The 14,382-nt window shown below is 47.6% G+C and overlaps 1 protein-coding gene and 1 long non-coding RNA gene across 4 annotated transcripts in view; both read left to right on the forward strand.

The window, feature by feature from the left end:
- The window catches only part of LOC128402032 (uncharacterized), a 132,470-nt gene that overhangs the window by 103,983 nt on the left and 14,105 nt on the right, over positions 1 to 14,382 (forward strand). The window lies entirely within an intron of this gene.
- TXNDC16 (thioredoxin domain containing 16) overlaps positions 1 to 14,382 on the forward strand; it is a 46,728-nt gene that overhangs the window by 24,110 nt on the left and 8,236 nt on the right. For all 3 annotated transcript variants that reach the window (XM_053365538.1, XM_053365520.1, XM_053365529.1), the window contains 7 exons: positions 371 to 537; positions 2,593 to 2,653; positions 2,818 to 2,971; positions 8,444 to 8,590; positions 8,882 to 8,941; positions 12,915 to 13,083; positions 13,646 to 13,758. In XM_053365538.1, the coding sequence (XP_053221513.1) occupies positions 371 to 537; positions 2,593 to 2,653; positions 2,818 to 2,971; positions 8,444 to 8,590; positions 8,882 to 8,941; positions 12,915 to 13,083; positions 13,646 to 13,758 (871 nt within the window). The remainder of the gene's footprint in view (positions 1 to 370; positions 538 to 2,592; positions 2,654 to 2,817; positions 2,972 to 8,443; positions 8,591 to 8,881; positions 8,942 to 12,914; positions 13,084 to 13,645; positions 13,759 to 14,382) is intronic.

Below are 14,382 nucleotides of genomic sequence, written 5' to 3' on the forward strand. Positions count from 1 at the left end.
TTGTCAACTGCCCTGATATCCTCAGATGAAGTGCAGTATAGAAACATGCACACACACATACATACATACATACATACATACATACAATGCCCCAGATTTTACAAATGATAATTCTGTCAGCAGTTAAGAGACATTGGCTGACTCCTCTGGCTTCTGTTAGTACAATTTTATGAACATATATGAATAGTAAAGTACAGCCAGCTATTGCTTCAAAGAACTCAAATTTGTCACTTCATCTTTCTGTTTGTTTGCTTAAAGAAGGTAGATTTCCAGGGGAGCACTGAGTACAGTATTATTACTTCTTTTTTGGGGGGCAAATAAATTTGGGGATCTCTGGTGTATTCACCCTGAAATGGCCTCTCTCCTGCAGGCAGAGGCTACGGAAGACCCAGAAAAGTTTTCCACCACTCACCTCCACCTGGGCCTTCCTCTGATCTTCATCCTGGCTCACGAGGAAACCTTGGAGGCAGATAAGGGAATTGCAGAGTTTGTGGCCTGGCAGCTGCTGGGCAAAGCTGGAGTCGTCCTCCTGTCAAGGTATTTGAGGACAAGAGGTATTTGGGGAAGGGGAGGTATTTGGGGAAGGGGAGAAGAAGATGGGTGGGTTTCTTTTTAACCATTTATAACCTAAGTACCACCAATCATCCGGCAGAAGTTAATCGAAACAAGTCTGTCAAAAAGGGAGGCAACAATAAAGTATGAAAGAGACAGGTTACTAGAAGTGAAAAAGAAAATCGTGTGAAGGATGAAGGAAGTCAAATGGAAGGAAATAAAAATGGAAATTATATATATATATATATATAGAGAGAGAGAGAGTTAGTTAGTTAGTTCAGTATTCTTTTGTACGTTATTCTTTTTTCTTTGTGTCCCCCCCCCATTCATTTTATTTGTATTTTGGGGAAGGTTGTTTGTTTTTGTTGTTGTTTTTTGTTATGTGTTTATGTTGTAAATAAATTCAATTTTAAAAAAGGGGGGGAGATGGGTGGATTTCTGAGATATCTTATCACTGTGGGAGCTGACCATCCGCACAGATGCAGGAGGAGACTCTTGAGAGTCCCATGGACTGCAAGAAGATCCAACCTCTCCATTCTGAAGGAAATCAGCCCTGAGTGCTCCCTGGAAGGACAGATCCTGAAGCTGAGGCTCCAAGACTTTGGCCACCTCATGAGAAGAGAAGACTCCCTGGAAAAGACCCTGATGTTGGGAAAGATGGAGGGCACAAGGAGAAGGGGATGATGGAGGACAAGATGGTGGGACAGTGTTCTCGAAGCTACCAGCATGAGTTTGACCAAACTGCGGGAGGCAGTGAAAGACAGGAGGGCCTGGCGTGCTCTGGTCCAGGGGGTCACAAAGAGGCGGACACGACTAAACAACAACAACAAAGTCCCACTGAGTTCTTCCTGACAATAAACTGAAGGTGTGCCTAGGATTAAGGACAGGACTCTGGACTAGATGGGCCCCCTTGGGCCTGATCCTGCGGCCAGTCTCTCCTTAGGTTCTTAAAGGCAGGTCATAGACTGGCAGGTGTAACAGGGGGAGCGATGATAACAGCCTTGTATTTGATTTGATTTATTTTACTTCTGTGCCGCTTTTCATTAAGATGAATCCCAAATTGACTTACAAACAAGAAATAAAAGTAACATAATGGAACATCACAAATACAGCACAGAGCACACAAAATAATGAACAAATCATCAATAAAACAATCTATAAAACACTGTTAACAAAGCAGCAACTAAAAATTAAGCTTAACACCACAGTTGCAGCAGTCATTTTATATCATCAAATCAGCAGGGCATTTATAATCCACAAAACAATATTAAGTTCATATACACACTCCCCGTGCTTTTGAGAGGTTTGCTGCTAACAATAGGCTGTTAGAACCAATTCTTAACTCTAGTCCTGATAGGTAGAGAGAGGAGAGTTAGCTCTAGAAATGTGGGTGTTTTTAGCCATTTTGGGCAGCGTCCACAACCTTTCCCCCCCTTTCTAACCCACAGCTCAATGGTAGAGCATTCCAGTCCGGCCACAGGAGAGCTGGCCCTTAGATATATAATAATAATATAATAATAACAATTCATTATTTGTACCCCACCCATCTGGCTGGATTTCCCAGCCACTCTGGGCGGCTTCCACAAAGACCAGAAATACACTAAGATGTCACACATTAAACACTTCCCTGAACAGGGCTGCCTTAAGATGTCTTCTGAATGTCAGGTTGTTGTTTATCTCTTTGACAGCTGGTGGGAGGGCGTTCCACAGGGCGGGTGCCACCACTAGGAAGGCCCTTTGCCTGCTTCCCTGTAGCTTTGCTTCTTGCAATGAGGGAACTGCCAGAAGGCCCTCGGCGCTGGACCTCAGTGTCCGGGCAGAACGATGGGGGTGGAGACGCTCCTTCAGGTATACTGGACTTAGGCCGTTTAGGGCTTTAAAGGTCAGCACCAACACTTTGAATTGTGCTCGGAAACGTACTGGGAGCCAATGTAGGTCTTTCAAGACCGGTGTTATGTGGTCTCGGCGGCCGCCCCCAGTCACCAGTCTTATTTACATTCCTCATTTCAGGTTTTAATGCCTCGTTTTTTATCTTGAAAGGAGCTCCATCAGCTTGGATGTTCTTCCCCAGTGTAACGTCGCCCTCAAGACACCTGAGGAGGTTAGTTCGTTGTCGCCGGTGTAATTAAGACCCCCTCTCTGTTTTGCAACCTGCAGCGGGCCTGCTCAGTAGCAGGTTCCATTGCAGCAAATGGGACTTACTCCCGGGTAAATGTGTGCAGGCTTGCAGCCTTGACTGGTTTCAATGATCTGGTATTTCCGCAGGGTGTGCCTGTTAAATACTTGGTTCTGAAAGACGTGGATGAGATCATAGCCTTGGTGGAAAATGGCAAGCAGAGCGAACCCACACAGGAACGTGAGGAAGAGGAAGAAGAGGAGGAGGAGGAGGAGGAGGAAGATGGTGAGAACTACGAACAAGGTAGTTTTACTAATTCATTTTATTTGGTAAAAATTTTTTACGCCACTTGATGGTTGAAGTAAAAATCCAAAATGGCTTACAGAGAGAGTAAGGCAATAAATATAAACAACTCTCAAAACATTCAAAAGGTAAAATCAGCACTAAACAGATGAAAACATTCTCCATGTCTGAAGACGGTTTGGAAACTTCAGCTGGTGCAGAATTCAGCGGCCAGTTTGCTCACCGGAGCAAGACGGTTTGAGCATATTGCACCGATCCTGGTCCGACTGCACTGGCTACCAATTAGTTTCTGGGCCCAATTCAAAGTTCTGGTTTTGACCTATAAAACTTTAAACAGCTCAGGACTGCAATACCTCAAGGACCGTCTCTTCCCATATGAACCTAGCCAGTCCCTGAGATAATCTTCTGAAGCCCTTTTGCTTTGTGTGCCTCCTCTAGAGGTCCAGAGGGTGGCAACACGAGAACGGGGCCTTCTCTGTAGTGGCTCCCTGTCTGTGGAATGCTCTCCCCAGGGAAGTTTGCCTGGCGCCTTCATTATACAGCTTTAGGCGCCAGGCAAAAATGTTCCTTTTTAACCAAGCCTTTGGTTGACCTGATCAACATCCTATACCCTTTTAAAATGTGGCTCTTTTTGGGGCAGTGGGGTATTATTGGGTTAGTGCTTTTATTTTTATTTTATATACTGTGATCTTTTTATGTGAATCGCCCTGAGATCTTTTGGTATCGGGCGGTATTTAAATTCAGTCAATCAGTCAATCAATCAATCAATCAATCAATCAATCAACCAACCAACCAACCAACCAACAGGTTTATCTTAATAAAATTGTCTTTAGCAGGTGCTGAAAAGATGACAGCAAAGTTGCCTGCTTGATATCAATAGGCAGAGAGTTCCAGAGTATGCTTGCTTGTACGTTTCCGAGCACAATTCCAAGTGTGGTGCTGACCTTGAAAGCCCTAAAGGGCCTCGGTCCAGGATACCTGAAGGAGCGTCTCCACCCCCATCGTTCTGCCTGGACACTGAGTTCCAGCCGAGGGCCTTCTGGCGAGGGCCTGATTGCAAGGTTACAGGGAACCAGGCAGAGGGCCTTCTCAGTGGTGGCACCCACCTGTGGAATGCCCTACTATCAGATGTCAAGGAAATAAGCAACTATCTTACTTTTAAAAGACATCTGAAGGCAGCCCTGTTTTGGGGAGTTTTTATTGTTTGAAGTTTTATTCTGTTTTTAGTCCTCTGTTGGGAGCCGCCCAGAGTGGCTGGGGAAACCCAGCCAGATGGGCAGGGTAGAAATAATAAATTATAATTTTTATTATATTATTGCTTCCGTAGTAAAAGTAATTCAAGCCAAAAGTCAGAGCCTCCAGCTTAGCTCTTAGTCCAGAGGAATTTGGCCACCCTCCAGGTGCCCGGCTTGAATCCTTATGACCTCCTGTCTGCGTCTCCCGGCAAGATCAAAGGAGGTCTCCAATCGGCGATTCTCCTCAACGTGAAGGAGAACACACCACTCCTCCCACTCCTCTCCCAGGGAGGGGGAAAGAGACAGACAGAAATATATTTACATGTCTTTATTCCTGTCGTTCACCATTACAGAGAAAACATGTCTGCACACTCTGCTTCCCTGCTGCAGAGAGAGAATAAACTCCACCCATGTACTTCCAGTACAGGGTCATGTGCTGCTCTGAGGTAACATCCGGCTCTCAGAGCACTTTACAGACTGTGCCTGGTTCCCATGGCACAATCCAACAACACCCACATCCTGTTTACCATTCCAGCCACCTGGTGCTTGCTTCTGCATTGCTCCTTTTTCGTAACATCCTCCCCCAAAAGAATCAATGCGCGTTGCAGCAAGCAAAGCATGATCCAGAGAAGAAAACAAACAGTTGTTATACACATAACACTCCCCTGTTGTTTCAGTTCCACCCTTGGAACTCCCCGCCACTGGTTTCCCCAGTGTACCTCTCTGGTAGTCTGGTTTCCAAGGAATGAGTGCATCTGCATTACCTTGGCTAGCAACTCTCTGTTGTGTCTTTGTCTCTGACTTAGACACAGCTCCAACCTGTCCTCGGTTGTTTACAACAGCAACACATGCAACAGCTAAGTTAGCAAACTCTTTTGAGTACCTCTTGGGTGGTTGACCCTTTGTAACTCTCTCAGACCTACGTATGAGGTGCTGATCCTCTCTGCTCACTGGTCCAGTCTCAGGACTCTTTGGAGAACTAGTTCCAATGGTAAACAGTGGTTCATCCTTCAGTTGTGAAGGCCTATCTATTGTGTGAGACTTCCTCTCAATGACTGTGGCAACTGAGCTCTCCGAGCTATCTGAGTCATCACTTTCAGTACAGCTGAAATCAGTGAAATCATCATCATCTGAATCGTCCTCAGTGGGAAATGTGTGTACTATCACTCTCTCCTGTTCAGGAGCACTCTCTAGAAATTTTGTGAGAATCACCTGACCAGATTCAGACAAAATTACTCTGTAGAGACCCTTTTCATAACCCACAAAAATGCCTCTGGCATTCTTTACTCCACCTGGAGCTTCTGTTCTCACATGAGACCCAAAAACCTTGAAATGGGCAACAGAAGGTTTTCTTTGGAACAGTTTCTCAAAAGGAGAACTTCCCAAGTCTTTTGAAACCTTTCTCACTTTCGTATAACAGAACGACATTAGAGACTCGGCCCAGTACTCATGTGGCAGATGTGAACTTAGCAATTGCGCTTCCATCCCCTTTTGCAATTCTCTGTTCACCCGTACACAGACACCCCTGTTCCACGCTTCCGCTGAAACAGAAACCTTGTGTCTTATTCCCTTCTTCTGCAGGAACCTTTGGAAATCCTGTAAAAGAAAAATCTGCTTCTCATCTGTGAATAGACAATCAATGTTAGCATCATGCATACTCTTAACTTTGTCACAAAACTCCTGAAACCTCTCCAAGGCTTCCTTTGGCTTTCTCAACACATAAACCCAGACATAGTTAGAGAAATGATCCACACACACAAGATAATATCTTGCATTGCCTCTAGATGGTTCTAGAGGACCAATCACATCAGCATACACCCGCTGAAATGCTCTGTTGACTCCGGTCTTCTTCTTGCTCACACCTGCAAGAGAAACTAGGTTAGACACAGATGAATTACATTCCATGTAATCACTTTGTGCAAAAGTCAACAAATAAAGTCCATCCTTCTCCCTGGCTGAAAGAAATAACTCTCCATCTTTGTAGATCTTGCAGCTCTCAGCATCGTAGGACAGTTTCAGTCCTCTCTTTGCAATCTGTGAAACACTCAGCAGATTGAACTTCAATTCAGGAACCAAGTAAACATTGTTTATTGTCAAGTCCAGACTCTTAAGATAGACAGTCCCCACGCCGGCCGCTTCCAGCTCCTGACCGTTGGCCTGTTTCACAGCGAAGCTTTGCTTCTTAAACGATGAAAAGAGTTCTTTGTGTGGAGACATATGAACTGTCGCACCCGTGTCAATAACAAACGAGTTCCCAACGTCTGGCGTGGTTCCTGTCGCCATCAAAGCTTTTCCAGGTTTCACCGAAGTCTTGGTGTGACCTTTGCCTGACGCCTCAGGCTTTGCTGAGCGACCCTTCGCTCCTTTTGGCTGACGTGGCTTCTTGCAGTTCCGCTGAAGATGCCCAGCCTGTCCACAATTGTAGCATCGGACAGCGTTCAAAGCTAGAGCTTTTTCTCCAGTAGCTTCATCTGCGGGGGAATTAGAACTCCGTTCCTCCCTCCCCCTGTCCTTTACTTCCAGTGCAGCAAGTCTGTCCTGTTCATTCAGAACTACGGCACACACCCTCTCCGCGGTCAAATCTTGAGCCGGGAGGGAACCAAGCTGACTGGCAACCGTTTTGTAAGTCCGATTTAAGCTGTTGATCATCATGAAGCAAAACACTTCCTCCTGCAGACGGAAATTGCGTTCCACCATCTGCTGGCGCAGATATTTCATCTCCGTCAGGTGCGCTTGAACATCTCCATCAGGCGCAAGCCTCAGATTGGTCAGCTTCTCAAAATACAGCAACGCTGAAGAACCCGCATCCCTCTGATGTGTTCTTCGTAGCATCTCTCAAATTTCCCGTGCATATTCCAAACCCTGAATATGCACCAATTGGTCATCTGACACACACAGAATTATAGCCGTCCTGGCTTTCAGATTCTGTGACTCCCAACCTCGGGTTGGTGCTGCTGGGATGGGGTTCTCAATCACGTCAAAGACCCTCTGATTCTGCAGCAGGGCCTTCATCTTTATAGACCAAGATGAATAATTGTCATTAGTGAGGGGAGGGGGATAGGGCAAACCTCCCGCCTTCTTGGAATCCATGCTGAATCCAAGGGTCAGCTTTACACTCAATCTCAAGCCAGCTTTCACTTTTCAAGTCAGTAAACTCCAAAAGTCTTTGTTTACTGCTTCACTGGCAGGCAAGCCTTTGGGCTGTTTTTTCAAAACCCTTGCACAGCTGCGCAGATACACTTTCGATTTCCCAGGCTCTTTTTAGCCATTCTTTGACTGGCAGACGTTGCCTAGCAACCTGCTCAGGACTGAACTCCTTATCTCACCACAGGAATTCCTGGTATGCAAGCCTGCTCTTTCAGAGCTTGTTTTTTTTTCAAACGCGGCTATTTCTTGTGAACCAGAGAATTAAACCTTTCTGCGTTCACTCTCTCTTGCCCGAAATGCAGCATACCTTTTTTGGGGCTCCGTTGCCTTGAAACACACTCCTCTCGGTGTCCAGCTGTCTGTTCTGTTTAGCCTCTGGCTGCAGGCAGACGCTTTTCTTTATCTCCTTAGGTGCAGAGGATGGCAACGATTCATCGACCTCTCACCTCTCATGCAGATTCTCATAGATCAGATAACCATCGGTCTGCTACCAGTTGTCGTAATTCAAGCCAAAAGTCAGAGCCTCCAGCTTAGCTCTTAGTCCAGAGGAATTTGGCCACCCTCCAGGTGCCCGGCTTGAATCCTTATGACCTCCTGTCTGCGTCTCCCGGCAAGATCAAAGGAGGTCTCCAATCGGCGATTCTCCTCAACGTGAAGGAGAACACACCACTCCTCCCACTCCTCTCCCAGGGAGGGGGAAAGAGACAGACAGAAATATATTTACATGTCTTTATTCCTGTCGTTCACCATTACAGAGAAAACATGTCTGCACACTCTGCTTCCCTGCTGCAGAGAGAGAATAAACTCCACCCATGTACTTCCAGTACAGGGTCATGTGCTGCTCTGAGGTAACATCCGGCTCTCAGAGCACTTTACAGACTGTGCCTGGTTCCCACGGCACAATCCAACAACACCCACATCCTGTTTACCATTCCAGCCACCTGGTGCTTGCTTCTGCATTGCTCCTTTTTCGTAACAAGCTTCACCCTCCATGAAGTCGTGGGGCGCTTTCTGAACCCTGCCGAAAGCATGCAGCGGGTGCTGTTGTTTTCCTTGTCTTGAGAAGGATCCTGTGTTGTTCGCCCTGCAGAGATCCAGGACGACGAGGTGGTGGAATCGGTCGTCAGGGACCGGAAGCGTGAACTTCCTCTTGAGCACATCCAGACCCTGACGGAAGACTCCTTCGCCCCTGCTCTGGCAAAGACCAACTCCACGGCCGTGCTCTTCTATGCCAGCTGTAAGTAAACAGCCCCAAATAGCTCCACGTTTTACCTTTCCAGGAGCCAGCCTATGTTCTGCTGCTGTTTCTTAGATTTGACCTTTCCTCTAGTGCGAGTGTTTTTTCGATCTGAACATTTTCAATATATATTTTTTAATTGCGCAATTTATCCAGGCTGCAAAATTCCTGTACGCTTTTGGTAGGGACTTCCCATTTGTATGGAACTTTGCCTGCCTGCAGAGCAGAGCTGAGGAATTTCTGGGGGCCTGGAATAACAGGATCTGTTTTTCTTTTTCCTCTTGGCCTCAGGGGAAGCTGTCTCCCTGGTTGTGATGCAGTCCTACGCCGAAGTGGCTGGCCGTCTGAAAGGTATGGAGGCCAGCTAGCGATTTCACTGACACACAGATTGCAGCTCATAGACAGACCCCCGACCAGGGTGATGTAGGACTTCCCCTATAGCCTTCTGCTCAGGCACACAAGTGGGTGACTATCTTGGGCCAACAGGCCAGCTGGCAGAAGGTCAGTTTTTACAGGACCGCCTCTCCTGGTCTGCCCCGCAGAGGACCTTAAGGTCCATGAATAACCATAGTTTAGAGGTCCTGGGCCCTAAGGAAGTCAGATTATCCTCCACCAGGGCCAGGGCCTTCTCAGTGGTGGCTCCGACCTGGTGGAATGCTCTGTCCCATGAGACCAGGGCCCTGCAGGATTTAACTTCCTTCCGCAGGGTTTGTAAGACAGAGCTATTCCACCTGGCTTTTAATTTGAACTTAGCCTGATCGTTTATTCCCCTTCCTTCCCTCCCCCTCCCCTTTTTATGAAGATTACCTGCTCTGGGATCCCACAGCTAATTCTCCCCTGGTCTCTTCGCTGGCCCAAATAGGACTAACTTAGCCAGCTAGCCCTGGTGATCATCTAATGTTTATTGGATGGATTTCTCCCCTAAATTGATTTTTGAATTCTGAATTTATTGTTACTCATGTTTTATACTGTATTATATGCTATTTTTTTGTTGCATCAATTAAGTGTTTTAAATTTGTTGTTAGCCGCCCTGAGCCCGGTTTTCTGAACTGGGAAGGGCAGGGTATAAATATTTTTTTTAAATTATTATTATTATTATTAATTCCCTGGTGGTTGCAGGAGGACAGTGGCTTTGGGTATTTGTAATGGCCAGTAGCAGCAGACTGGAAACTCCCCGGCCAAAGACCTCCATACACATTGACCAGGCTTGCACCCCAGAGAGGTCATTTGGGTGCCGCTAACGCAACAGTTAAGGGACGCAGGTGGCGCTGTGGGTTAAACCACAGAGCCTAGGACTTGCCGATCAGAAGGTCGGCGGTTCGAATCCCCACGACAGGGTGAGCTCCCGTTGTTCGGTCCCTGCTCCTGCCAACCTAGCAGTTCAAAAGCACAAAGTGCAAGTAGATAAATAGGTACTGCTCCAGCGGGAAGGTAAACAGCGTTTCCGTGCGCTGTCCTGGTTCGCCAGAAGCGGCTTAGTCATGCTGGCCACATGACCCAGAAGCTGTATGCCGGCTCCCTCGGCCAATAAAGCGAGATGAGCGCCGCAACCCCAGAGTCGGCCACGACTGGACCTAATGGTCAGGGGTCCCTTTACCTTTTAACGCAACAGTTACAAATGACCAGTCTTTGCAGATGCTGTGCTTCTTCAGCAATTTGACTTCACCCCCGAGGCTCTGTCTCTTGAGACAGATGGAGGCCAACAACAGCAACATTAGCTCCCTTCACCTGAGGATCACGAGGCAGTTTGCACTATAAAAACCCAAAATGCGTACCGTAGTAACAAAAAACCAATAACTGGTTTGTGCATTTCTTTTCTGGAGAAGGGAGTATTTTTGTGTTGCGAACCTCCCTGAGATCTATAGATGGAGGGCAGTATACAAATAATTATAATTATAATAATAATGATGGTCATGGAGCTTCGTGCTCTGACCAGCATCCCAGTGGAAAGTCCCTGGTCCTGAATGGGGTCACTGTGCCCCTGAAGGACCAGGTGCACAGCCTGGGAGTCATTTTGGACTCACAGCTGTCCATGGAGGCGCAGGTTAATTCTGTGTCCAGGGCGGCTGTCTACCCGCTCCATATGGCACGCAGGATGAAACCCTACCTGCCTGCAGACTGTCTCGCCAGAGTGGTGCATGCTCTTGTTATCTCTTGCCTGGACTACTGCAATGCACTCTATGTGGGGCTACCTTTGAAGGTGACCCAGAAACTGCAATTAATCCAGAATGCGGCAGCTAGACTGGTGACTGGGAGCGGCCGCCGAGACCACATAACACCGGTCTTGAAAGACCTACATTGGCTCCCTGTACGTTTCCAAGCACAATTCAAAGTGTTGGTGCTGCCCTTTAAAGCCCTAAACGGCCTCGGTCCTGGATACCTGAAGGAGCGTCTCCACCCCCTTCGTTCAGCCTGAGATCCAGCGCTGAGGGCCTTCTGGCGGTTCCCTCATTGCGAGAAGTGAGGTTACAAGGAACCAGGCAGAGGGCCTTCTCGGTAGTGGCGCCCTCCCTGTGGAATGCCCTCCCACCAGATGTCAAAGAGATAAACAACTATCTGACATTCAGAAGACATCTTAAGGCAGCCCTGTTCAGGGAAGTTTTTAATGTGTGACATTTTTGTGTATTTTGGGTCTCTGTGGAAGCCGCCCAGAGTGGCTGGGGAAACCTAGCCAGATGGGCGGGGTACAAACAATAAATTATTATTATTATTATTATTATTATAAAGTCATAATTCAGTACATCTCCTTTGCAAGCAGAAAGTCCCAGATCCATCAAGGTGGGACAGGGAGAGACCCCTTCCCGAAACCTTGGAGAGCCTTTGCCATTTAGGCCCAATGGTCTGAATCCCATATGATTCAGGGAGCCAGGGCCTGATTCTGAGCTTGTGGCCTTCCACTAGTATCTCTCGCCTCTCCCCCTTTCAAGGCAACAGAGGCTGGATTGCAAGGGAAATATTCTGGCCGCTAGATGGCAGCAGCCTATTAAACTTCCGTGGACCGCAGAAATCTGGGCGCAGAGCTTTCCAAACCGTGAGCTCCGGTTTGTTAGTAAAGCTGAATTACTGGCTTGTGAAATGACGCATGTCTAAAAAGCCTGAAAAAGTTTGGAAAGCTGTGGTTGGGTGCATAAGAGACAAGGTTGTCTCTTAAAGTAACCTGTCCCTCTAGTCCAGCACCCTGTTCTCAAAATGGCCAATCTAAGCCTATGGGGAAAACAGCGAGCAGAATTTGAACTCAAGACCAACTCTCCCCCTCCTGTGGTCTCCAGCAACTGGGGTTCAGAAGTATGGCTGCTTCTGACAGAGTAGAGCCATCCTGGCTAGCAGCCACCGATAGCCCTATTAGTTAATGAATTTGTCCAGTCCCCTTTTAAAGCTGTCCAAATTGGTGGCCATTGTGCCCTCCTGTGGGAGGGAGTTCCACAGGTTAACTGCGCGGCATGAGGCAGCACTTCCAGCTCCTGGCACATCTCCCCTTAACTGCCAATCTTCTCCTGGGTTACACGCCCAGTTCTTTTCAACCCACCCTTGTGGGATTTGGGTGGGTTGGTGCAATGGGTTGCCCAAGGGTAACAATTGCAAAAAAAAATCTGTATTTTTCGCTCCATAAGATGCACCTGACCATAAGACGCACCTAGTTTTTGGAGGAGGAGAACAAGAAAAAAAATATTTTGAATGAAACAGTGGATGTATGATTTTTGTGGTTCATGCTGTGGCCACAGACATGATATGTGATTTGACGGTGAGTTTGGGGTAGCCCAATGCAAAAATCCTGAGAATCCATGGGCTTTTACCTCCCCACTCCCAGGCAGCCTCCTTTATTGCTTATCTCCCTCCGATCAGCTGCTTCCTTTCAGCACTCCCTTCCTTCTTGTTTGCCTTAGTGTCTTTTCCTTAGCTGGAGCAGTTTTTTGATCCTCCTTTTCTTCTAATTTCTCTTCTCATTGCTTGTTTTAGTATTCCTGTCTCCTCTCCTTGCAAGTTTTTCTGTCTTTACCTCTCCCCTCCCAGGCAGCCTCCTTTATTGCTAGCGTCCCTTATCTCCCTCCCGATCGCTTGCCTATCAGCAGCTATGTTTCAACACCCCCTTCCCTCTTTCAAAAAAAAACCACCACAATCTGCTTTTTGCCCCTGGGCAATTCGGCTCCAGGGACCACGCATTCGCTCCATAAGACGCACAGACATTTCCCCTTACTTTTTAGGAAGAAAAAAGTGTGTCTTGTGGAGCGAAAAATACGGTATATTTAGTGTGTGCCTTTTAGAAAGGTGCTGATGAGACGTGCACCATTTTTCACTTCGCTTTGCTCTCCTAAATACTTTACAGGGACCCCTGAGATTATGTTTGCGAGGGTCAACTGCTGGGACTGGCCAGACCTCTGCGCACAGCAAAACGTCACTCAGTTTCCGACCATCAAGATGTATGTGGAAGCGGAGAGATGGCTGGCCTACTCTGGGATGTGGGGAGTCGAGGAGATGCTAAGGTTCATTGAGCTGTAAGTATCTTCCTGGTGTGTTTGGCTCTAAGGTGCACATGGAAGGTGGGTGGTCTGAGGTCGCAATTCTGGAGAATTCGGAGAACCTGTTCTGGGAACAGATTTCTGCTTTAAATGTGCATTCTGCAGTCTTTTGTCATCTCTGCCCCCATCGCTCAGCCCGGACATAGAGGTCCAGCTCCGAGGGTATTCTGATGGTTCCCTCCCTGCGAAGAGTGATGTTACAGGGAACCAGGCAGAGGGCCTTCTCGGTGGTGGCGCCCGCCCTGTAGAGCGCCCTCCATTCAGATGTCGAGGAGATAAAGAACCATCTCACTTTTAGAAGACGTCTGAAGGCAGTCCTGTATCGGGAAGGTTTTGCCTTTCAGTGCAGACTGGATCAGATCCGTCCCACATCCTTATCAACATTGACTAGGTCCCAATCTCCCTTCTTCGCACCCCGGGTGGAGAGACTTGGGGTACCCAAAATCTTAGGCAGTGACATTAAGCGTAGGAAGGAATCGAAAAAGACCTTGTAGACAGGCCTGAAACTATTTCCCCTGGTTTCCTCTTACATCTGCAGAAGCAGAACCTCCTGTCCGGTGAAGTTGACCACGGCCGAAGAGGTGGAAGACTATTTAAGGATCAAAACTTCAGTTTCTGTTTTGGGACTGTTTGATTCCAGCATGAGTGAAGGTAGACACCTCCCTTGGTTACCAGAAATGATAATAATTCCTATCGCCCTTTACCCGTAGAAACCGTTATACGTGTTTCTTATCCTGCTTTCCTTCACAACAGCCCTGCCAGGTAGGCCCTCTGCCATCCTAATTTTGACCGGTGGGGAATGGAGATGGTAAAGGTAAAGGGACCCCTGACCATTAGGTCCAGTCGTGGCCGACTCTGGGGTTGCGGCACTCATCTCACTTTATTGGCCGAGGGAGCCAGCATACAGCTTCCGGTCATGTGGCCAGCAGGACTAAGCTGCTTCTGGCGAACCAGAGCAGCGCATGGAAACGCTGTTTACCTTCCCGCCAGAGTGGTACCTATTGATCTACTTGCACTTTGACGTGCTTTCGAACTGCTAGGTTGGCAGGAGCAGGGACTGAGCAACGGGAGCTCACCCCGTCGCGGGGATTCGAACCGCTGACTTTCTGATCGGCAAGTCCTAGGCTCTGTGGTTTAACCCACAGCGCCACCCACGTCCCTTTATATAGAGCCTTGTACTACAAGGCAAAACCGCCCACTCCTTGTGATTGGGAAGATCTCATGGAGATGGTATCAAGACACAAATTGCTGCCCTGGTCATTTGCCTCCCTCTGG

This window comes from Podarcis raffonei, chromosome 1 (genome assembly GCF_027172205.1).
Source record: "Podarcis raffonei isolate rPodRaf1 chromosome 1, rPodRaf1.pri, whole genome shotgun sequence".
Lineage (NCBI taxonomy): Eukaryota > Metazoa > Chordata > Lepidosauria > Squamata > Lacertidae > Podarcis > Podarcis raffonei.